The sequence below is a fragment of the Paroedura picta genome, chromosome 12 (genome assembly GCF_049243985.1).
Source record: "Paroedura picta isolate Pp20150507F chromosome 12, Ppicta_v3.0, whole genome shotgun sequence".
NCBI lineage: Eukaryota > Metazoa > Chordata > Lepidosauria > Squamata > Gekkonidae > Paroedura > Paroedura picta.
This window is the reverse complement of record NC_135380.1, coordinates 35,486,787-35,511,955: the sequence shown is the minus strand read 5'-3', so window position 1 is coordinate 35,511,955 and position 25,169 is coordinate 35,486,787. Positions and strand designations below refer to the sequence as shown.

Here is a 25,169-nt window from a genome sequence, read left to right as displayed (position 1 = left end):
CCCAATATCACTCTTCCCAGCATGAATTCAATTCCATCATTATATGGTCTTGGTGCAGTGAGATAACTTGCACTATATTTTGTAAAAACAACAATAATAAAGCATTGAAAATACTGTTATCAAACTGTGACCTGCACTGTGGCTTCAAGAAGAATGGGCAGTGGGTGAGAAAGGTTAAGAAGGGATATTTACTTGGGGTTTATTATTCCACCTCGCTTAGGTGTAAATCTGAACTGCATGCATTGCACTGAGGTTGTAGGTAATAAGTATTTACGACTCTGGAATAGAGACAAAATACCTTGTGCAAGCAGGGATGCAGGGGGGTTGGGTTTTGGGGGGGGGCGCTAATGGGAGAAATTGCTCAGCCAGTGCTCAGCTGCAAAATGCAAAATGAAAATGCAGCTGTCTTCTGAACTATTATTTGGATATGAGCAAACAGTTCTTGCTTGTTTTGTACAAATTCACATTATTTAATAGCCATTAAAATCCTGAACAACAGCCCTCCCTCATAAGCCTTGCACCAGTACTATAAATATCTTATGTTAATGACACCTCAAGCTATCCGAACATAAATCTTGGATCGATTAACATCTTCAGCTGATTGCCAACTGCTTTTTCATTAACACAATTCCTGGGTCTTTACAGTGGTGCTATACTGCTTCATCTAAAGGTTTTGTTTGCTTGGGGGAGATGCCAATCACTATACTTTACAATGACAAAAAAGGAAGATTTGAGGGAATGTAAAAAGTTTCCTGAATCACATACACCAAATGAAACTGCTTTCACCAGAGCCAATGGCAATATCTCCCCTCCCTGTCATCCCACATTTTGAAAACAAATTTAAAAGTCCATAATGTTATTGTGTGTGATCTGTCTATCAAGACAATAACACAGGGCTGATTTAGAGAAATATCCTATAGGAGTCAAGTGGTTCTTTAAAGGCTAACAAAATCCCGTGGAGAGAAAGACTTAAAGAGATGGGAGTCCAAGAGGGCTAGGAGTTTCTTAAAAGTGAAATACTGAAGGCTCAATCAAAATAAAATCAAATAAATAAATAAATAAATAAATAAATAAATAAATAAATAAATAAAAACAATTCCCTTGACAAGAAAAGATGGAAGGAGCCTAAGGAAGCCAAGTTGGCTCCATAAGCAGTTGTCAAAAGATTTGGGGAATAAAAAAGAGTCATTTAGGAAACGGAAGGAAGGCCTTATTACCAAGGATGAGTATAAACAAATAACCAATAATTGTAGGGGGAGTGTCAATATGAGCTTAGGCTAGCAAGAAATGCTAAACATAACAAAAGAGTCTTCTTTAGTTATATTTCAAGCAAGAAAAAGAATAGGGACACTATAGGACCACTGTGAGGACAGGAAAGTGAAATTATAACAGATAATGAAGAGAGCTGAACTGCTTAACTCCTCTATTTCTCCTCAGTCTTCTCTTGTGAGGGAAATAGTGATCAATGTGGCAAAAACATAACACAACACAGGGGACAGGAATGGTGGCCTAGGATCACTGTTGGAGCAGTCAACAAACACCTAGTTTCTTTAAATGAAGTCTTCTGGGCCAAATGAACTGCATCCAAGGTACTAAAAGAACTTGTAGATGTCATCTCTGAACCTCTGACCATTATTTTTGACACTTCTTGGAGAACAGGTGAGGTGCCAGACGACTGGAGGTGGCAAATGTTGTCCCCATCTTCAAGAAAGGGAAAAAGGAGGATCCCAGTAATTATCAACCAGTCAGCTAGACATCTGTAGCTGGCAAAATTTTGGAACAAATAATCAAACACTCGGTCCTTGAGCAGCTGGAACTGAGAGCTGTGATTTCTAAGACTCAGCACAGGTTTCGCAAGAACAAGTCATGTCAGACCAACCTTATCTCTTTTTTCGAGAAAGTGACTACTTTGCTGGATCAGGGGAATGCTGACATAGTTTATCTGGATTTCAGTAAAGCTTTTGATAAGGTTCCACGTGATATTCTTGTTCACAAGTTGGTAAAATGCGGTATGGATCCTAATTATGTCAGGAGGATCAATAACTGGATGACAAATCGTACCCAGAGGGTATTTGTTAATGGTTCAGCATCTTCTCAGAAAAGAGTGACAAGTGAAGTACCCCAAGGATCTGTCCTGGGGCCTGTGCTGCTCAACATATTTGGATGAGGGATTAGAGGGGATACTCGGTATCAAACCGAGTATCGTGTGCAGATCACGGGAGGTGATGGTAGCACTTTGCTCTGGTTCGGCCTCACTTGGAGTACTGTGTTCAGTTTTGGGCACCCTAGTTGAAGAGGGAACGTGTTCAGAACGTGTCCAGAGGAGGGCAACAAAGATGGTGAGGGGTTTGGAGACCAAGACATATGAGGAAAGATTGGGGAAGCTTTTTCTGTTTAGCTTAGAGAGGAGATGACTGAAAGGGGATCTGATAACCATCTTCAAGTATTTAAAAGGGTGCCATATGGAGGATGGAGCAGAATTGTTCTCTCTTGCCTCAGAGGGACAGACCAGAATGAATGGGATGAAATTAATTCAAAAGAAATTCCATCTAAACATCCAGAAGAAGTTCCTGACAGTTAAAGCGGTTTCTCAGTAGAACAGGCTTCCTTGGGGGGTGGTGGGTTCTCCATCTTTGGAAATTTTTAAACAGAGGCTGGAGAGCCATCTGACGGAGAGGCTGATTCAGTGAAGATTCAAGGGGGGGGCAGGTTACAGTAGATGAGCGATTGGGATGTGAGTGTCCTGCATAGGGCAGGAGGTTGGACTAGATGACCCATGAGGATCCTTCCAACTCTATTATTCTATGATTCTAAATTTATTTCAGTTTTCTTGCATCAGAGCCCGCTTCAACAGATGCATAACTAAATTTTGTTAGTCTCTAAAATACCAATGGCATTCTGTTTATTTCTCTGAAACAGACAAGCACACTATCCCTTTGCAGTTATGCATCTCAGTTTACTAAATCAGTTTTTCGCCATGGATCTTTATTTGTTTGTTTTTTGTTAGTTTATTTGTTTATTTATTAGATTTTTATGCCGTACTCCCATACGGCTCAGGATTTCACATGATTTTATTTATTTAAAGTAATAAATATTTCCATCAATAAATATGAAATTTAAAATGTATTATAAAAATCTATGTTGCTATTTTTTTCCTACACTATGTAGCCTACTACTTCAGTTTACTAACAGTATGTAAAGAATAATAACCCAAAATTATTTCTGGGAAATACCATTCTGATGCCTATATTTTATTAGGCTAGCCTTGATAGTCCACACTAGCGCGATCTCATCAGATCTTGGAAGCTAAGCAGGGTTTGCCCAGTCTAGTATTTGGATGGGAGACCATCAAGGAATACCAAGGTCATGATGCAGAGGCAGGCAAGGGCAACCCTATAGGGCTTGCCACAAGTCAGCTCTCGACACCAAAAAAAGAAAAGAAAGAAATCCTATAGCCCAACAAACTATATAAACAGCATGTTAAACAATATCATAATCTATGGATATTTATTAATTAAACATATTGAGTTTATAACTACTTCAACATGAAAATTGAGGGTAGTTCAATTTTAAAATATAAAATTTTAATCATTCCACTCACTTTTCCAAATCATGCTGGCTCAAAGCAGCTAAAATAATAATCATACAATTAGCACAGTAAGACTAAGGCTACCTTAATCAGAAGCAGGAGAAAGAATGCTAGTTCAGCTAACCACCCCATAATATAAAAAGTGATGCCTAAATGCAAATACAGAGAAAGCCAAGCATACCTCTCAGAATAAGACATTCTAATAACTTAGTGCCTTTATTTTGAACTATGTCACAAATTTCTTGCAGCTCTGCCTTGGAAATTATTTTCTGCTGTCTGATATAGATCTGTATATAATCCATGAATTCCCAACAGGGGTTCTGGGGAACCCTGGGGTTCTACATGAGCTCTTCAGGGGTTCCACGGTCTGGAGGTTGGCTACTCTAGCAATGCAGTTATTACATTAATACCTGACAGTCAAATGTAGGTGGGGATGAGGTGGGGTTAGGATGTGGACAAAAATAAGAGGGTGCAGAGGAGAGCAATGAGGATGATCTGGGGCCTGGGGATCAAACCTAGGAGGAAAGGCTGAGAGGCTCAGGAATGTTCAGCTTGGAGAAAAGGAGGCTGAAAGGAGACATGATTACTCTCTTTAAGTATTTGAAAGGTTGTCACTTGGAAGAGGGTAGGGAGTGGTTCCTGTTGGCAGCAGACGAGAGGACCCACAGTAATGCTCTCAAACAACATGAAGAACAGTCCCGGCTAGATATTAAGGGGGGGAAATTCACAATCAGAGTAGTTCAGCAGCGGACTTGGCTGCCTAAGGAAGTGTTGAGCTCTCCATCTCTGGTGGTCTTTAAGCAGCAGCTGGACATATAGCATGGATGCTTTAGGTTGATCCTGCATTGACCAGGGAACTAGATGGCATGTATGGCCCCTTCCAACTTTAGGATGCTATGGATTCTGGTGCTGCAGGAGGAGAGGGGGAGGCCTGGTAACATCACTTTCTGCTCAATGGCAGTGAGAGTTTCCGCAATTCCTCCATGGTCAAAAAGTTGAAAAAGGCTGATATGACCAACAATTTCCTTATACACACTGGCAACTAAGAAAATCTGAGCAAGTCACCCCTCGAACTTAGCTATAACTACAGTGATGTACAGATTTGATACATTTTAATATAAATGGATTCTACAACCATTTGGTCTGATTCAGGTTTTTCACATGTTTAAGAACATTAAATTGAGAATATTTATTTGTTTGTTTCTGTGTATGTGTGTGTTTGTTTGAGATGGTTTTCAGCCACAGCAGATACCAGGAGTCGGTCAAGGCCTGACCACAGTTGTGGACATCAAGACTGACTCTAAGTAGAGGGAGGGATGACATTGTAATATTGTAATCAAAGATATTTTTCCTTGTTCTTTCTATATAATTTTTTTTTAATTATAAGAAAAGACTGCACTGGCAGATGCCAGGAACCATTCTGGGCTCAGACTGGTTCCCAGACCCCAGCTTTATTGCAGCCAGTCTCAAAGATTAGCCATGTGTTTGCTCTGAAGATAGGAAGTTGCTGGGAAAGGACAGGGATGTCAGCCTCCAGGTGGGAATTGGGGATGTCCTGGAATGACAGCTCCCTTCTGTCCTACAGAGATCAGTTCCCCTGGGGAAAAGGAATGTTTTGGAGGTTGTACTCCAGAGCAGAAGGAGTTAACCTGTGGTCCTCCAGATGTCCATGGACTACAATTCCCATGAGCCTTGCCAGCATTTGCATTACATCTCACTGAGGCCCCTGTCCTCCTGAGGTCCCACCCCCAAATCTCCAGGGGTTTCCCCACTTGGACCTGGCAACCCTACTACCCATCCATCACCAGTGGCCAAGTGGGATCTGGCAAGCCTAAGAAAGGATCCCTTACCTGTGAGAAGCTCAGGGATTGTGTCACTGTTGCTTAACCCTAGGTCTGTTCACTTCGAAAAGACTCCCATTCACAGTCATATCCCATGCCTTTTATTTTGTTTGTTTACGGCCTACCTTTCTCACTGAGACTCAAAACGGATTACACAATGTAAGTCAATGCAGTTAATTAAATGAGACATCTTAAACAATATAATATGACTAGGATTATAGCAACTGGGAACACAGCAAAACCATCACACATGTTATGTCAAACAGTGCAGGAAATGGTATTACAAAGGTAGAAAGTAACACAGCAAGAGCAGGATAATCCATATATACCATGATACAGTCTACAGCCTTGTTCCTTTCATAAAAGCTCCTGAACTATTCCATTACCACACAGACCTATTACCTTTATAAAAATGCTCTCTTGAGCAATTATCTTTTACATAGTTTGCAGGATGATCAAAGTGCCTTTCTGAGGAGGTCAGGAAAGCTCAGACACTTTAGTCATTCTGCAAACTATGTAAAAGATAATTGCTCAAGAGAGCATTTATGAAAAGAACAAAGCTGTACACTGTATCATGGTATATATGTATTATCCTGCTCTTACTGTGCTATTTTCTAACTTTCTACGTTCTATCATGCTCTTACAGCATGGTTTTCATTTTTTGTAATCTAGCTTTCTACGCGGCTTGATATAGCATGTCTAATACTGTTTCGTACTTTTCTTATTTTTGTAATCCTAGTCCTATTGCATTACTCATTAGATCTCTCATACTGTTTGATCACATTTTTACATACTATGCAATCCACCTTGAATCTCAAGTAGAAAACTGGTAAATAAATAATATAGTAAATAAATAGCAATGGGCTGACCATGGTACCCATTACCCCATGCCCAATAAAATTATTCTTCCTATGGACCTGAGTGAGTGATGGGGCCTGGAACCACCCCATACTCAGGGATAGGAAGGGAGAGATGGTATTCCCCTTCTGAGTCTCAGAGGCTTCCTACATGTAAGCAAATGGAGAACTCTATACTTTGGTAAAGATATAACCATCAATTAAGCTGATAATTTCCTCCAAATATGGCTCAAAATGTCTAATGATATGCCTGAAACAAAAAGGCAGTTATTTATTTTTAATCTTGTGGTTGCCTTTTTCTTTCTTTATGGAGCAAGCAGCAGCCCAGGGGTGAGAATTAAGGATCCCCTGGAATTATAGCTCATTTCCAGACTAAAGAGATCAGTTCCCCTGGAGAAAATGGCTGCTTTGGAGGGGGGACTCCATGGCATTACCCTCCACTAAGGTCCCTCCCCCACTCAAATCCCGCCCACTCTCAGCTTCACCCCCAAAGTATCCATGCATTTCCCAATCCAAAGCTGGCAACCCCAGTGGGAATAAAGATTCTGTGGAGGGGGAGAATACCTCCACCTCTTCCTTCTGTGCAAAAGATCTCATGTGAAATGGAGCCCCATGTGGTATCAATTTAAGGATTAAAAACAGCAGGGAAAATCCTTGCACACAATTTGACTTGGCTGTAAGGCAGAAGCTAATTAGGTCTTTTTTTCATTAAAGCATGCCAGTTCTTAGGCAAATATGTTTGCCACTCAATCAGACCCACAGACAACAAGTATCTAACCCAGAAGAAACATCCCAGTAAAATGAGATCAGCGCCTTCATTCTGCAGCCCTACATTTCAGCCCACTGCTGCACTTTCAGATTAAGGTAAACATGAGAAAACAATATTGTGTTAAAACAACAAATACAAGTCTCACAAAACATTTCTCCCAATGTAGCAATCCATGTTCAACTAGCAAGCTGAGCTTTCCCCACCAGGATGGTAATTCAGAACGAGGAAGAATGAATGCTCTCGCGCAGTGGAAAATTATCAAGCCGGCCATAAATTCCATTCCCCCCCCCCCCAAAAAAAAGTATAAGCCACGTCCGTCAGGTGCCCATAAATATTGCTGCATATGAGGCCCTGTTTACTTAGTCCCAAGTCAGCAACTTAACAGTAATGGATTTGTGCTTTAGTGGGCACCAGCAAGTAAAATCGCTTTTAAACAGGCAAGGGATACCAGCGTGAGCTATGCATCTTTGAAATAATAATTCTCATTCCTTCTCCTCTTCCAATAACCACGAACTCTAAAAGATTCCAGTTCAGGTGGTAGGGGTCCCTACCTTCAACAACCAAGAAATATAAATACTGTTACCAAGTATGAGGGGACATGATAGCCCTCTTTAAGTATTTGAAAGGTTGTCACTTGGAGGAGGGCAGGATGCTGTTTCCGTTGGCTGCAGAGGAGAGGACACGCAGTAATGGGTTTAAACTACAAGTACAACAATATAGGCTAGATATCAGGAACAAAATTTTCACAGTCAGAGTAGTTCAGCAGTGGAATAGGCTGCCTAAGGAGGTGGTGAGCTCCCCCTCACTGGCAGTCTTCAAGCAATGGTTGGATACACACTTTTCTTGGATGCTTTAGAATGCTTAGGGCTGATCCTGCAGGGAGCAGGGGGTTGGACTAGATGGCCTGTATGGCCCCTTCCAACTCTATGATTCTATGTTTCTATGATACGCTGCACTACACACACACAGGTTCTGTACAAAGGTAATCTGAAATCTCATCCCAAATTAACTATCCCATTTAAGAAATTTGGCATGGAAAAAAGCTGCCTTGTAGTCAGTGGGGGGATATCTGGATAGCATGTAGTGAAATGTATAGTGGGAATAATATAATCTGTGAACTATAGTAATGTGCAGTAGATGAAGCAAGAAAGGATTTCGGAACTGTATTTTTAAAAACTTTAAAACGCATGTGATTTCAGCCCTAGACAGGGTGTTTAATAGCCTTGCCCACCTTCCCACCAGTCTAACAACCTGCCACCAGGTTTCTGTCTTCCTCCTTCCCCTGAAAAAGGCAACAGTATAACAGCGCTGAGAGATAATATCGATGAACTTGCAAGCAATTTAGAATGCTATAATACTTTAAACATTTCCAGTCAATTATCTTTGACAGCAATTTTGCCTAGTTATGTACAAGGAGTTTGTTTCAAGTTACTCTTGTCTGCTGTTTTCCAAGTCTTCTTTGATTTGATGGCACATTTCTAAGAACAATTAGGCACAAGCACAGAGAGTTAGTAGAACATGCCCTCGCCAAAGTGAACTAATGATAATCAATAATATTGTCCACTTACATTAACAGTTTAGATTCAAAGCACTTTGCGTAAAGGATGTAACTCATCCTTGTCACAACATTTTCTCCATCTCCACCTTATCCTCATAACTATCAACCTGTGAGGTTGTGAGAATTTGAACCTAGTTGTCACAGGTCCTGATCTGATATCCTAACTACTACACCACACTGGCTCTCAAACAAGGCCATAGAACCTCTGAACCAGGGATTTCCCAATTCACAGCTTAGAGTCTAAAAAATGTTTTATTAAAATATTAACAGCTTTTTACATCTAAGAACTCTATAGGGTTCTCAGTTTAACTTTTTAAATTGTTGTTTGTAAATATTTTTATATATACTTTGTATATATTTTTATCATTGCCAGCCGCCAAGAAGAAGAAGAAGAGTTGGTTCTTATATGCCGCTTTTCCCTACCCAAAGGAGGCTCAAAGCGGCTCACAATCACCTTCCTTTCTTCTCCCCACAACAGGCACCCTGTGAGGTGGGTGAGGCTGAGAGAGCCCTGATATTACTGCTCGGTCAGAACAGTTTTATCAGTGCCGTAGCGAGCCCAAGCTCACCCAGCTGGCTGCATGTGGAGGAGTGCAGAATCGAACCCGGCATATGCCAGATTAGAAGTCCACACTCCTAACCACTACACCAAACTGGCTCGAAGAAGAAGAAGAAGTAGTAGTAGTAGTAGTAGTAGTAGTAGTAGTAGTAGTAGTAGTAGTAGTAGTAGTAGTAGTAGTAGTAGTAGTAGTAGTAGTAGTAGTAGTGTTGGTTCTTATATGCCGCTATTTTTCTATACTCCCTTCCTGGGCTATACCAGCCATCTTTGTTTCGGTCACTTGGTTTTATTTTACCAGTTATCTGTAGGGAGGAAAATGCATGGATACCACTCCATCAAAACAACACAAGTAGACTATATGGTCTCTTGATGCCTTCCAACTAGAACTTCCAACACAATCTGGTACTCCTTTCCCCACCCAACCATAACATTCTCTGACTTAAAAAGATCTTTTTCAAAGACCCATTTTCCAGGGTCTCCCCCATGTGCTGTTGTTTCAGGAACGGACCTCTCCAGCTTCTTCTTCAAGCTTTCTGCCTCATTGATGCTTTAATCTCTCTGCCTCCAGCATAAATCACTTTCCAGATCAGCTTTTGCTAGAATGCTTTCATAGCCTCCAATTAAAAGGAAAAGTCCCATAAAAGCTTAAACCATGAATAAATGAAGCAAAAAGGAAGAAAGATTTGTGTGTTCAAGGAGAACCACCCGTCCACCCTCTTGCTTTTTAAACTCTTTAATTGATTATCAGAGACTCAGAAGATGCCAGGGGCCAAATGGATTCCAAATCAGCCTTTAGATTCGTGGTTTGCCCTCAAAGCATTATTTCCCCCCCAAAGCAACATAACTGAGCCAAGTGAAACTCCAAATGAACCCACTTCCTTTGGCTAGTGGGAGATCAGAAGTAATGGCTAGTGCACAGATCAGAAGTAATGTGGTTGACACCTTCAGCTGAGTTGCAGAATATTTCTATACCCCTATCCTCCAACATTGTATACACTGTTGCCACTATGCCCAGCTCCATGCCTTATGTGGCAAACAGGTTCAATACACATCACACGGCTATTATCCACAGCAAATATCTAATATTTAGATAACAGATTTAGGCGGGTGGCCATGATGATCTGAAGCAACAGAACAAAGTTTGGGTCCAGAGTCACCTTTAAGACCAACATAGTTTTATTCAGGGTATAAGTGTTGATGTACATGCACATTTCTTCAGATACTTTGTTGATCTTAAAGGTGCCACTGGTCTCTCATTTTGTTATGTGGATGACATGTATGCATCTAACCTAGAGCAGGCTTTCTCAACCAGCGTTTCGTGAAACCCTGGAATTTCATGACGGCTCTGGAAGGGTTTCCCGAATGGGCAGGAATTAATTAATTTTATATATATTTTTAGGATTTGCTAAATATTTATTTGCTAAATATTTATTTGCATGACCATATATGGTCATGCTGACCCACCCACCCTTCCCAAAACAGCCAATGATGGGCCTGGAGGAGGGTGGGAAGGGGAGGGGCCACAGATGGGCATGCACACAGCTATGCTTCCCAACCATATTCTAGACTATTGTGCCACTTCTGGGGTCTCTCGAAACCTGAAGAATGGTTCAGTGGTTTCTCAATAGTAAAAAGGTTGAGAAAGGCTGACCTAGAGGCGCTAGTCTAGTCAGGGTTCCTCTGTGTATGCACATGGGCACTTATTGTTTGTTTTTTTAATGCTGGATAGCACTAGCCCTTATTAAGTTTAAGAAAGGAAACAACAGAAAGAAAAAAGAACAAAAGATTATAATACCATGACAAGTCAGTTTACCCTACTAACTTATTAATACTTATTAATACATATATACCTATCTAGTTAAATATTGGGAGAAGTACCCCCAATGTTCTTCAATTTTTTCTGTTGATCTACGAGATTGGTAAGATTTGCCATTTTGGTCAGTTCTCCCAGATTCTCGATCCAGTCTGTTATTTTTGGCATATCTTCTTGACCATTTATGCACTGGGAACTTCACTGCCCCAGCTCCTGTGCAGGAGCACAAATCAGGGGCGAATGAGGTGCACCAGGCCAAATGCTCCTCCTTGTGGGTGCAGGAAGAGGTGGGGCAACCTGCCACGACTAAAACTCCAGCCTGCAGCCCGGCATGAAACCTCCAGTGCATAAACGGTCCTTGTCTGCATCTTCTTGTGATCACCATCCTTGCTGCGACAACTGCAGACACATGGGCATTTATGGTTGTTTTCTATGCCTTATATATTTGTTGCAAGAGCTCCTGTGTGCATCAGCAGAAAATATATTTCCTGAACCAAGTGTCAAGCTGCCTGAACACTCCCTCACAGGTTGGCATTCCCATTGCCGTGGAGTCCAGTCACCCCTACGCCAAATAACAATATTCATGCTGTGAGGAATCCACATTCCCCTAAACTCCAGAAGTGCTGAAAGGTCACAGTGTCAAACCAACCACCAAGTATTATACGGCTTCCCCTGCTGCTTTCCAGTGGGGAAGAAGCAAATGCAGAGTCACTCACAGCAGGTAGGTTATTGTCAGGAAATGACAAAACACCATTTGATAGAACCATCACTACCATGCTTCCTGGAATGCAACTAGCCATGCAGTAGTAATACCCAGAAAGCTCTTCAAAAAGGACAGGTGAAACAGAATGACTGAAACAGTTAGCACCCTGTGTCAGACTGCCAGTGTTGTCCTCACAAGGATAATCCCTTTTCTTCTTTCTTTTATCGCAGTGAATCAAGCAGCTTCCCACACGAGACACCGTACTATGGGTTTAGCGCTACATCTTTCTGAAGCTATATCACATCTCATATTTAAGGAAATGTACACCACTGGGCCTTTTGTGGAGCAGAGTGGTAAGGCAGCAGTCATGCAGTCTGAAAGCTCTGCCCATTAGGCTGGGAGTTCAATCCCAGCAGCCGGCTCAAGGTTGACTCAGCCTTCCATCCTTCCGAGGTGGGTAAAATGAGTACCCAGCTTGCTGGGGGGTAAACGGTAATGACTGGGAAGGCACTTGCAAACCACCCCATGTTGAGTCTGCCATGAAAACGCTAGAGGGTGTCACCCCAAGATACCCCAAGATATAACTCGGTGCTTCCACAGGGGATACCTTTACCTTTACCTTTACACCAGGGGTAGTCAACCTGTGGTCCTCCAGATGTCCATGGACTACAATTCCCATGAGCCCCTGCCAGCATTTGCTGGCAGGGGCTCATGGGAATTGTAGTCCATGGACATCTGGAGGACCACAGGTTGACTACCCCTGCTTTACACCACTGGGTTTGAACTTTGACTGTATCTCCAAGCAGGACTGTATGCCTGTACCTATCCTCACAGAACACTGATATTACAAGCAAAAGATATGATGCCCACAGGCTTGTTACACAGAGGTTCGTTTTAGCACAACCTTGGTTACAAAAAAGCACGATATTGACAGATGAGCACTTTGAATATTGACAGGAAATGGGCTCGAGGATGTACAAATGAAGGGATATATCAGACAGCAAAGCTGCTGAGGCATGCAAGAAGGCAGGATGCCTCTCTGCCAGGAGCAACCTCATAGCTAGTTCCTATGATCATTTTTTTCCCTGAAAGAAATAGATCTTCTTGTCAAAAGAGTAATATGCAAAGTAGCTCTTCACAAATCAAACTCATAGCTTTAGGATTGTCTCATGGAGCCCAGGCTAGGCTGGCAGCGACGGATAAATGAAGACAATTCTCAGTCAGTAAATTAAGGGTGCAGACATCTGGAGAGCATGGTATTGGCCAAGAAGTTAGACTCACAAAGATGGGGAGAAGGATAGATTAAAGACTTTACAAGATTTAGTTGCAAAGGAAGATATGCTTTGCAAAGAGAAAATATGGTTTCCCCACTTGTGCTGAGAGCTGCCAGGAAAATTCTGGGGAAGTTGATTTGAGACCTCCTGCATGTACAACGATTTCTGGAACCCTAACCAAATACTTGCTGAACTGACATGAACAATTCATTGGAGACCTGCAGCCAAATATCTGCTAGTGATTGCGAACCCACAGATAAAACTGGCTTCCAACTATGTACATTTCTAAATTTTACCCATTACTTATTCCAGTTTCCATTATCCTTTGGATTTATCCCTCCCTCCATCTCCTTAGTCTTCTTAGCCACTGGTTTTCCTGTCTCCCTCCCCTATATCCACTGATTACTTTCATTTCCCATCTTCCTTTAAGATTCTTTTCTCCATAATCCTTTGAACTATTCTCCTTCTCTACTGATGGTTGTTGTCCTTCATACATCATTCCCTATCTGTAGTCCTGCTCTTCAACCATAATTTCCCACAGTTTCCCTTGCCTCCTGCACTTTTCCTACCCGCCTTTTTCTCTCGGACAATCAGCCTTATTCACTCAGCTGTGAGCTCTGAGACAAAAACAACCAGGAGGCTCTTTGGTGACCTAACAGGGATTCGGAATCCAAGGCATAGTTTTATTGAAAGTACCAGTTGTACTTACATTGTAAAGGATGTCAGTCCACCCTTCCATGGTGATGCACTGGAAGACTGTGAGCACAGCAAACAGGATGTTATCAAAGTTGGTAATTCCAAAGTTGGGGCCTTCCCAATACTTTTGGCATACGGTTCCTTTATCACATTGCCTGGCAGGTGGCTCCTCACCACATGGGAAATCTTCCACCCTCTCTTCTGCAAAGCATGTAAAAAGGGGGAGAAAAGTCAGACAGACCCAACTGTTGAGGTTGACTAAATTACAGCTAAGCATTAAACAAGTAGGTTTGTTTGGACCAAACAATCCAACAATTCAAAATCCAGGTCTCACCAACACCATGCAATACAGAACCACTTTTCATTTTGTTTGCTTTTAAAGCTTTGCAGCGGGAGGGAAGGGGGCATGGCATAGTCCAAACTCATCAAATCTTGGAAGCTCAGCAGGGTTAGTACTTCAAGGGGAGACAACCAAAGAAGACTCTACAGAGGAAAGTGATGGCAGACCATTTCTGCTTCCCAGCTGCCTTGAAAGGCCCTTGCTGCGGTTGCCATAAGTCAGGTGTGACAGGATGGCACTTTGCACACACACACATTGACCATTCTGTTACTTTCTCCCTTATAATGAGACTCACAAGTCATCAGTTAATGATCAACAGATCAAAGGACTCCTCCCACCACCAAATGGAAAATTATGGATGTACCATTCAGACAATTAATTGGTTTGATTAAAATAATTAAAAACCACTTCATTTTCTAAAAAGACACCCCACTTGCTGGGCAATATTGTTTTTTTTAAATGTTATTTTAATTTTTTTTAAAAACTGCTGGTGGTAGACGGCATCTTAGAAAGGCAATTTACATCACATACTACAGCCAATTAAATGCACTGCTCCTTCCCTCTTCCACAAAAGGGAATTGCTCATCAAAGACCAAATCTGCTGTGACAGACATGTGCCATATAAAAATAAAATGCTATCCCTTCAGTTCTCCCTGTTTTATTTCTATTGTTTTATGTTTTATCTGTATACTGTGTCTGTTGATTTAATCCATTAATATCATAGTAATGTAACTAGCCATGTTTGATTGATTAACGATCTTCTGAAGTAGGCAAAGGGTTGTTGAAAGCTGCCCTGCTCCAGACGTTTCCTCATGCAAATTATCCCAGAGAGCAAAATTTCACTCTTAATTCTAAGCCGCACCCTAACTAGCTCTCCCTTTTCATATTACTTAGTGCCTTAAAAAAAAGATAGCACAAAGTATAAGATAATACCCATATAAATAGTTTTGATGCCTCATTTCTGCCCTCTTTCACTGTTGCCATTGAAACAAGAAAAAAAAAATCCGATTATGCATATTTCCATGGCTGTGCCACCTGTAGGCCTTTTTTATTTTATTCCTTTTTATTTCTCCTCTCCAACCTTTCACAAGCTGTGGCTGCTTCACAATTCCTTGGAGGCAACCCAAAAGCATCCCTCCCCACTCCCCAATTATAATTGCACAGTGACCTCAGCAAACCTATCAGTGTCCATAGGGGTGGCAGATTTCAAAAAGAACACTGCCCGCGGAAAGAATCTCACATTACAGTTTATACTCCATGAAATGTCTCAAGACAGCTTGTTTCAGACCACATTCTAGAGTGGCATCTCCCATACCCTTCCAACACTAGAGCCTGACTTTCACTTCTCTTTCACTACCATTTCCCTTTGGTTTTTCTTTTCATTTGTAGTATGCATCCTGCCCTTGGACAGATATCAATCATCACCCCTTTCAGTGCAAATTTGACGGTCAAGGGCTTATCAATGTGGCTGCAAAACAGACCCATTTACAGACTGGGGGGGGGGGAGGTTGTATGCTGTGGGGAGAGGAAAATATCCCAAGTATAATTACTTGGCATTTTTTGTTGTTTTATTTGGGGGGGGCTTGTAAAAAGGAGAAAATATCCTTTTACATTGGCTTGTTGAGAAGGCACAGAATGTTGAGCGTTAGCTAAAGAAACAGGGAAACAGATGTGTAAGAAGCTCATCATATCCTATAAGGCAGGGGTAGTCAACCTGTTGTCCTCCAGATGTTCATGGACTACAATTCCCATGAGCCCCTGCCAGCATTTGCTGGCAGGGGTTCATGGGAATTGCAGTCCATGGGCATCTGGAGGACCACAGGTTGACTACCCCTGCTATAAGGTGAGTTTCTTGTGCAGAGAGCAGGGGCAGACTGGCCATTGTGGCCATCAGGTCTGTTCCTGGTGAATGGATAGCCTCCCTTCCCACTTGGGCCAGGCTAGCTCAGGTGCAGTGGGCTTCCCTGTGCCATGTGCTGCCTGCCTGAGGTTGCAAGCCACTATTCTGCCACTGGACTGGGGTATGTAGCATGTTGAAATCCCAATGTCATCCTTCCACCATTGAGTTGGTCTGTGGGGGAGGCCTTACATCCAGCTTGCGTTATGCGTTTTACCATAAAACATTACTGTTGCTAAAATCACAGTAACCAGGAATGTTTATTTCACTCCCTGCCCGAAGGGATTTGAAGCTTATAGAGCCATAAATATCAATGCCATAACTGTATTAAAGAAGAGAGAGCCATCTAATTTGGTGAGCTGGATTTGATTCCCCGCTCCTCCTCCACATGCTGCCAGCTGGGTGACCTTGGGCTTGCCACAGCACTGATAAAGTTGTTCTGACCGAGCAGTGATATCAGGGCTCTCTCAGCCTCACCTCCCTCACACGGTCTCATCTGTTGTGGGGAGAGGAAAGGGAAGGTGACTGTAAGCTATTTTGAGACTCCTTTGAGTAGAGAAAAGCGGCATAAAAGAACCAACTCTTCTTCTAGGTTTTTATACCGCCCCTGACATCTGCAGAAGCCCCTGCTCTGCATTACCAGAAGGAGTCCAAAAGAAGTTTACAAACACCTTTTCCCTTTGTCTTCTCACAACAGAAACATGTAAGGTAGGTGAAGCTGAGAGGGCTCTAAGAGAACTATTCCATGAGAACAGATCTGAGAGAACTGTGACTGGCTCAAGGGCACCCAGCTGGCTGCATGTGAAGAAGTGAAGAATCAAACCTGGTTCTCCAGATTAGAATCTGCTGCTCTTAAGCATTACATTGGCTGGCTCTACAGAAAACACCAATGACAACAAACCTGGACATTTAATTGTCCAATACAGTTATTAGTACCAAAGATGCTTGTAGGGATATGTGAAACTAAGCTTTTCTTTGGAAAGATTCCCTGGATTTCTGAGTGCAGGGGTGCTCAATGCACAATCTGAGATTGCACTACTGTGACCATTCTCAGCTTGCATCCACAAACCAGTGACCATGCAAAGAGCACCCTCAGATCCTTCTCCCTCCTTGCCCTCTCCTCGACCCACCCAGCCTCATCAGATCTCTAACACAAAGCTAGATAACAGCATTCCTGTTCCCAGGGGACCGCAAACACAGGCTTTCCCCACCCTCTAACAATGGATGGATCTTAATGGCAACCATGTGTCTCCGAAATCAATCCCCACCTGATTCTTGATTCCCATCAATATTCCAGGAGACTGTTTCACTTGACAGCTCCTTCCCTGACCTACTTTCCCTCCCTGCTCATGCCAGAATGCTCCTGCGGTTGCTGTTCTATGAAGCTCGCAATGCTTTGAGCAGACAAGAACGGGCCAAACTAATGTGTCTCCTCTGAGATTACCAGAGGTTGCTTGGATGAGCCGGAAACAGCCCTTCACTTTCCAGGCACACAAGGGATTACAAGTCAGGAAACCTCACCAACCCAGCTAGCTTTGTAAGAATGCAGTCTTTCCGATTCACAGGGTAAGGCAGTGGGCAGACTCATTTCCTAAAACCTGTCAGAGCAAAGGGAGTTCATAGCATCCAGGGATCCCCGAGAGGGGATCAATGGAGACGAGGCCCAGATAACTATGATTGCCCTTTATTTCTCCATTGGACGGTGGACACGGCAATGCCTCTCCCTTCCCAGTTGATTCACAGGGAGAAGTAAAGCCAGAGCTCTTTATTTGCTGCAGTAACTTAAAAAATCTGCAGACTAATAGAGATCTTGTGCAAAGCAAAGCTGAATTCTGTAACTTGCATACATTATTCAAATTAAATACATATCCATGGTCTCTGAGTCTGAATAATTTATTCCCAATAACCACGGAGGAGGAAGGAATGTAGTGCATCAATGCCCCATTTTGTGACTGCTGAGAATCTTATTTGTCAAATCCTCTGGCTTCTAACTTTTAGCCACAGTTTTGTACAAACTCCTGGGCTGATTCTGTACTTATTTTGTTTATTCTGTTGTGGATCCTGCTGAATTCAAATCAATTTCAACTTAGGTCTTCCACTATCCCCACCACACCCCATTGAAACAGGTGCACATGATTAGGGAAGCCCAGAAAGGGGGGGGAGACAAGCACAGCAGGAGCTTCTTTCTTTTTTTTCTTGAAGGGGGAGGGAGGGCTGAAGACAGCAGAGGAGAGGGAATAAATCCAAGCAGAAAATCTCTGCCGAGAAAAGTTAGGGCTTCTAGAGCCTCTGCTGAGAGAAGTTAGGGCTTCCCCTTTAAGGGAAGCTTGCAACCTGGGAATGAGGAAGCCTTTGAACTGATGCCCTGGCCAATCAGGGCTTTTCTACAGCGTTGGAGGCTTGGAACCAAGTTATTTCTGGGAAAGCAGACAGCTGCATGCTTACGCATGGTGATTTTTCAAATATTGGGGGTTATATCCACTCCAGGATATCAAGGGGGAAAGGAGGGTCACTCCGGATCAATCATGCTTGTTGCAGAGGGAACATTTAAGTCACCCAAAATCAAAATGGAAATCTCATTCAGTGTAGATGGCAGGGATTGAATCAACCTGGGACTGAAATAAAAGCTCCGAGCAGATTCAGCCCTGAAGACATTCTTTTGTAAATAATGAAAATTAACTTTTTAATGCGTAATTATAGGTTACATTTTCCCTGGGTGTGCGCGATCCAATGGGCAGTGAGTTTCTCACTGAGAACTCAATTTACAGGCACACATGGTCCAATTAGGAACAGAACAATTGTGTGCATGGAGAAGGGTCTTGAGCCTTGCCCAGAAAGCTCATTTTCCCTGCATAACTCAAGGGAATAGCTGTGCTGGTCTGAAGTAGTACAGTAAAATTTGAGTCCGATGGCACCTTTAAGACCAACAAAGATCTATTCAAGGCATGAGCTTTCCGTGCATGAAACAGCCTCAGGGAACCAAAACCATGGGGTGGGGGAGTTGTGCATATTGAAGGGGTTTTCCCAATGGGAGAAACAGCTCCTCAGAGGCCATTTCAAATCAGGAAAATCAAGAAAATGTGCTGCTCTGACTCAGGCCCCATGTGGTTGGGAACTGAGTTCCTAATCGAGCCTGTTGGGAGAGGCGGGAAATAAATATAATAATAGTAATAGTAATAGTAATAGTAATAGTAATAGTAATAGTAATAGTAATAGTAATAGTAATAGTAATAGTAATAGTAATAGTAATAGTAATAGTAATAGTAATAGTAATAGTAATAGTAATAAGGAATTCATACGTTCACCTCTGAATGACAGGGCTCAAGCAAGACCAAGACCTGACTAAGGGCTATGTGAGAAATAGGAACGTCCTTGGGAAGTTGAATTCTGGAATTACACTCTGGGTCATATTTTCTGTGCTCCTGTGAAATAGCGTACGCATACAATTGTCTTTTAAGGTCCTGGACTTTCTACACAGATTTCCTAGCTTTCCCTTTTCCAGTGTTCTCATTTAGACATGTACAATTTGGTTAGGATAGTTCGAAAAGTGCCCAAGTTGATGTTGATTTGGACATTTTTAAAATTTATCTGGTCCAATTTGGGCTTCCTCTGTAGTTAAACTGCCCAAATCAGCCTTGGTTGAATTGCCAAACCCTGATTCAGGCACAATTTACCCAAGCAAATATAAGGCACTGTAAATTTTAAATGGACCAAAATTTTCCTTTTCTATCTATTCCATGGTCTTGGGGGAGGTAGTGTTGAAGTAAAGGCACCAAATTTGCAGTATAGCTGTACCTGGGTCGATTTGAACCTGGGTCTTCCTCCTTCCTTTTCCCCAAATTGAAACAGACTGTGTTCTACACTTGTGTGGCTGCTCTCTCCTTCCCGTTTGATTGGGGAAACTCAGAGGGGGGAGGGGAGTGGTGGCCATGATGCTCCAGCTGGCATTAAAGAAGCACAAGGCTGCAGAGGGGTTTATTTCCTGCCTTTCTACAGCCAAAGCAAGTGGGGGGGGGAATGGAGCACAAGGCTGCTTGTTTATTTTTCTTTTCCTGAATGAGCGAGGGGGCGGGAGAATGAGGGGAAAAAACAATCCAAAAGGCAAATCTCGGCACACAGATGTGTGGGTTTGGAGCACAGCCACTTTAGAAGTGAGGGTAAAAATAAGTCTTACAAGGGAATGGCAACTGGGAATCAGGCAGTCTTTGAACTGATGCACTGGCCAATCAGTGACAGACTGTTTCGCCACATCAGCGTTGGAGGCATGGGATAGGAAGTTAATTTGGCAAAACACAGAACATCTACACATAATACTGGGGCTTTTGAGGAGGTTTTCTCAAATGTAGCAACTTGTATCTGCTCCTGGATATTGCGGGGAAAGGTAGTGTCACTGCAAATCAATCACAGACGTTGCAGAGGGAAAATTTAAAGGGCTGAATATCAGAATGGAAATCAAATAAGATGTAGATGAGTTTTTTTTTTAAATTCGGGGTCACTGAGCCCAGTGCAGATTTAGTCCTTGTCTCACTGTTGGAAACGATGTAGGTCAGATGACAGCACCATCTTTGGGGGCCCATAGAACTGAACTGAATCCAATCTTTGGATTCTTTTGAGGATAGGCTCCTGCAGCAATGCTGCCAATCTGGTGCATCTAACTCAAACTCCAACCCCTCCCTCCTACAATTCCCAACCCCCCACTCCCAGACCATGGAATATATGGAAAGAAAAAAATTACCATTGCATTCAATGGCACCATAGATTTTAATAGTGCCAAATTGCTTTGGATTCAGCTGAATCTGAGCCAGGAAAGGGTGCTTTGGGTGCTGTGGATTGAATCTGAAACAATCTGATTTGGGAGGGGGGTAGATGTCCACTCTCATTTCAAGGCAGAAGCCTGGACTTGTCCCAGACCCTTTTCAAAATCATAATGAAATGGAAAAAACTTCAACCAGGGGAGACATAAGACATGCAACAATCCTTTCCACCTTTTGCTAGGAAGCTCTCAATTTACTGCTCATCCCAGCCAAGGCTCTGAGCTTGACCTCTAACCACGTACAACTTAGGGATACAGATCTGTTCATTTCCTGGATACATCCCCATGCCAGGATCTTCCAGTGTGAGCTGGCTCTGCTACCAGATAATGCTGTCTCAATCAAGCATGGATCAGTAAGCAACTGGTTCAGTATTACATCTACTCCTCTTTCCCTGGGAGATAACACACCGCCTCCCCCAGATCTAGAGGATGACACTGATTAATCATAACATTATTTTTTAAAATGTTAATTATAATATGCATAAAATATGCAACACAATAGAGTATTAACTCGTTTTAAGAAGAGGCATTTCCTCTTCCCCCTCATGCAGCATGGAATGCCTGTTCTGAAATGGTATTTGCCATGCAACGCCTTAGATCAGGGGTAGTCAACCTGTGGTCCTCCAGATGTTCGTGGACTACAGTTCCCATGAGCCCCTGCCAGCAGCTGGCAGGGGGCTCGTGGGAACTGTAGTCCATGAACATCTGGAGGACCACAGGTTGACTACCCCTGTCTTAGATCACTTGAAAACAAAGGAGGCATCCGTTTTGATTCAGAACATGTATGCCGACGTCTTGATTAATTAGTTAAAACTCACATGATTATTTAGCAAAAAAATATTTAACTGGATGACAGCCCGAATTTGAATTCTTGCTCAGATCACTCCCCACCCCACCCCAAAAAACTTTATCTTTTACAAACCGATATTAGCAGAAACCGGAAGAGTGCTGCTTAATCTCACCTGTTTCATTGGAGAAACATGCTTTGTGAAACTTGCCCATGTAGAACTCCAGTCCAATTATGGCAAACATCACAATGGCGAAGAACAAAAGGAGCCCAATCTGGAGGAGGGGCACCATTGCCTTCATGATGGACTTCAGGACAACTTGCAAACCTAATGAGAACAAGATAAGTAGCGTTAGCCATGGGCAGACGTTCAGAAGCACATCATAGCCTAACCCTACGTAATGGCACTGCTTGAATGAACTATGAGCTGGAAGGGATAAGGCTGTGACTCAGTGGCATGGCATCTGCTTTGCACGCCAGTTAAAATGATCAGGCAGAAGGTGATGTAAAAAGACCCATGTCTGTAATCCTGGAGATCTATAGCCAGTCAGAATGAACAACAGTGACTTTCATAGGCAACCTTTTGAGTCCATATAAGGCAGCTTCTTGCGTTCATATGCAACTGAGTTCTTTTCTCTGCTTACCAAGTGGCCTCGGAGGCGAGCTTTAAACTGTGCTAATACGAAATCAACAAAACAGAGTAAATAAAATTAAACGGCTAGAAAATACATAGGCCAGAAATGGGTTTAAATGGTCCATCCAGAATGAAGGTAAAGAAAGCTTCAACAAGGAAGTTGGACTTAGTGTTTAGATCAGGGGTAGTCAACCTGTGGTCCTCCAGATGTCCATAGACTACAATTCCCATGAGCCCCTGCCAGTGAATGCTGTAGTCAAGGAGAGAAGCTGTGGCTCAGTGATCACAGAGCACCTGCTTTGAGCACAGAAGGTCTCATGTTCTGATCCTTGCAATGTCAGGTAAATGGTCTTAAGTGACAAGCAGTAGGCTTGGTGGCCCTATGGTTATAACTCAGCTGAAGACAACTTTGTAGGCCTACGTTTCAGAAAAACAGGAGTTAGACTGTTGGACTGGGTCTGGGGAAAGCCAGGTTCATATCCCCACTCAGCAATGGGGTAATCTTGGCTCAGTCCTTGAAGCCTAATTGAGCTCAGAGAATTGTAATGGCAATGAATGGAGGAAGGGGGAAAGGGGGAAATGTTGCCTTGAGGCCCTTAGAGGAAAGACAAGAGAAAAGTCCGCTTTATGCAGAAAAAACCACAGAATTCAGGAAACTGGAGCTGGAAAAGCCAAGTCTCTGGCTGTGATCCTAAAAAACTGCAGCCTGGAAGAGCAGAAAATATTGAGCTGGATCAAGCAAAGCTCTGACGTTCATAAGACTCTTTAGTAAGTATGATTCGTGCATGTTAAAACTTGGCACAAAAGCACAAAACCAATGGGCAGATTGTGCTTAAAGCAAATACGCCAGCTCAGGCAGAAAAGAATATCAAGCAATATGATCCGCTAACTCTAACTTCCACTGGATCTTCTCAGACAGCTGTATGAATAGTGTAGCACTGTGAGCACACCAAAATAAGTTGTCAGAACAGAGGTGTCAGGCTGTGAACCCTGTGTCTCTTCCCAGAATTGCCAACTCTTGGAGATTTTAGGGGTGGAGCCTATAGTGGGGAGGGAGACCATCAGTGCCATAGAATCCACCGTCCAATGCAGGCATTTTCTCCAGGGAATTGATTTCTGTCATCTGCAGATCAGTTGTAATGATAGGAAATATCCACGCCCCACCTAGAAGTTGGCAACCTTATGACCAACATCTTGCATTAAACCCTCTTTACAAATGGTCAGCAGAGATACAAGCCTGTGGAGCTTTCTGTCAATCAACCCTCATGCCCTTCACAAATAGAAGAAGCACTTTCAATTAAAGTAGGAGAGATAAGAGCTGAAGCCAAGGAGACAACATAGTCAGATAATTTCATGCAGACAGTGCAGAATGAAACAAAGCTGTAGTAACAGCTAGCTGCCGGAAGCCTCCTTCACTGTGACAATCACTTCCATGCGCCAGGAAATTCAGATCAGGTATCAAGGCCACATACACCGTTAACATACTTGAAACCTGAAAATACCTGTTTCCTCCTATGGTGTCTGCCCCCAAAGTGTTGCTGGTATGAGGACTCACCCATGCCCAACCCGTATTTTAGCCAACCCATGGACCTCAAGGGCAGCGCATATCATTCTCCCCTCATCCACCTTGGGCCATTCCTCACACTGGCGGCTGCGCCAGGCTGCCACTGATGCAGTGCTGTGGAGCTTTATGCTCTGCAGCTTTCCGTTGTCCCCGTGGGAGACACATTTCTGTGGGACACCTGGTACCCTGCTGAAATGTGTCCCCCTGGGAAGCACAAAAGCGGCAGATAGGTTCCACTGTCCAGGGGGCATAATGAGGGGCATAATTTTGCAGGAAGGTGGAATTGCATTAAAAGGCCTGCTGCAGAGAAGAGTTCTCCAGATTTCTAGCTCTTTCTAGTCTCCAGAACACTCCTCCTCTTCAACGTGAGCCACTATTTACAGCCCCAAGTGGCATGTAACAGATGTGGGGAGTGCTCCTTCCTTCAGTCCTCCTTTTGCTGCTGTGGAGAAGGATTCCAGAGTGGAGGATCCCAGAATGGGGAGAGAGGGGTGTGGGCCAGCACAGCAGGACACTTGACAAGCAACAGATACAAGTGCAACCATGTTTTCATCTTTGTGGCTTCTGTGCAGTCTAATATAGAACAGCAGAAAGTTGACTAAACCACAGGAGAAGGGTGTGGGGTCCTTAGCATTAACAAGATTGTAGCACTGCTTTCTCCACAGCTGCATTGCTCCTGGAGTTGATGTCAATGGCATAGTGGTTTGATAAATGTTGAAATAGAGGAGTACATTATTGCCAAGCTCAGCAGGGAAAACTTTTCTAGGAAGGCAGCATAGGACACCTGAGCCCTGGAAGAGCGTGCCTTAATCAGGAGTGGCCAGTCAGCCTCAGAAAGCAAGTAAGCCAATCTGATAGCAGAAACGCCCACTAGGTGACAGTCTCAGACAAATCAGGGCATTCCATTTGAACCAGTGAAACAGATCCCATTTGTACAATCGAAAAACAACAACAGGGCTCTTCTTAGATATAGAGTGTGCAGGTTGTGTTCTTCTGGGCCAGAGGGGTTAGGGAAATGGAAATGGAAAACTACTGAATGTAGAAAACTCAACTTGGTGCATAGCATCAGCTTATCCACATGAAACCCAATGGGGAAGAATACAGTACTTTGGGCACCAGAATACAGTACTTTGGCTGAGAATCAGAGCATGCCACATCCAATTCCAGAGATTTGGCCATGAGAATGAGCTATTCAGTAGAAAGGTGCACTGACCATTTTGTCAGGGAATGGTTCCAATGAATGAACAACTATTACTTCAGAGGCTGGAACTGCATTATCTAACTCTGAGGCTCTTTTCCCCTCTTCTAATATGCCCTGTGGTGCTTGGGGCTCAATGAAGGAAGACATCCATGGTTATGGTGGAAATTTCAAATCCTGTCTTGGAAGCAAGGCCAGGGCTACAGAGTGAAAGAAGGAGGACTGCAGATCCCAAGGCAAGGTGCCAGGCCAGCATGCAGGAAAAGGCATTGATGGA

At 43.0% G+C, this 25,169-nt stretch overlaps 1 protein-coding gene across 10 annotated transcripts in view; it reads right to left on the bottom strand.

The window, feature by feature from the left end:
- CACNA1B (calcium voltage-gated channel subunit alpha1 B) overlaps window positions 1-25,169 on the bottom strand; it is a 388,158-nt gene that overhangs the window by 231,628 nt on the left and 131,361 nt on the right. For all 10 annotated transcript variants that reach the window (XR_013225991.1, XM_077306495.1, XM_077306492.1 and 7 more), the window contains exons 5-6: window positions 21,672-21,824; window positions 13,673-13,860 (exon numbers count right to left, since the gene is read on the bottom strand). Coding sequence is in view for 9 of the 10 variants with exons in the window: in XM_077306495.1 (XP_077162610.1) it covers window positions 13,673-13,860; window positions 21,672-21,824 (341 nt within the window). In the remaining variant the exon portion in view is untranslated. The remainder of the gene's footprint in view (window positions 1-13,672; window positions 13,861-21,671; window positions 21,825-25,169) is intronic.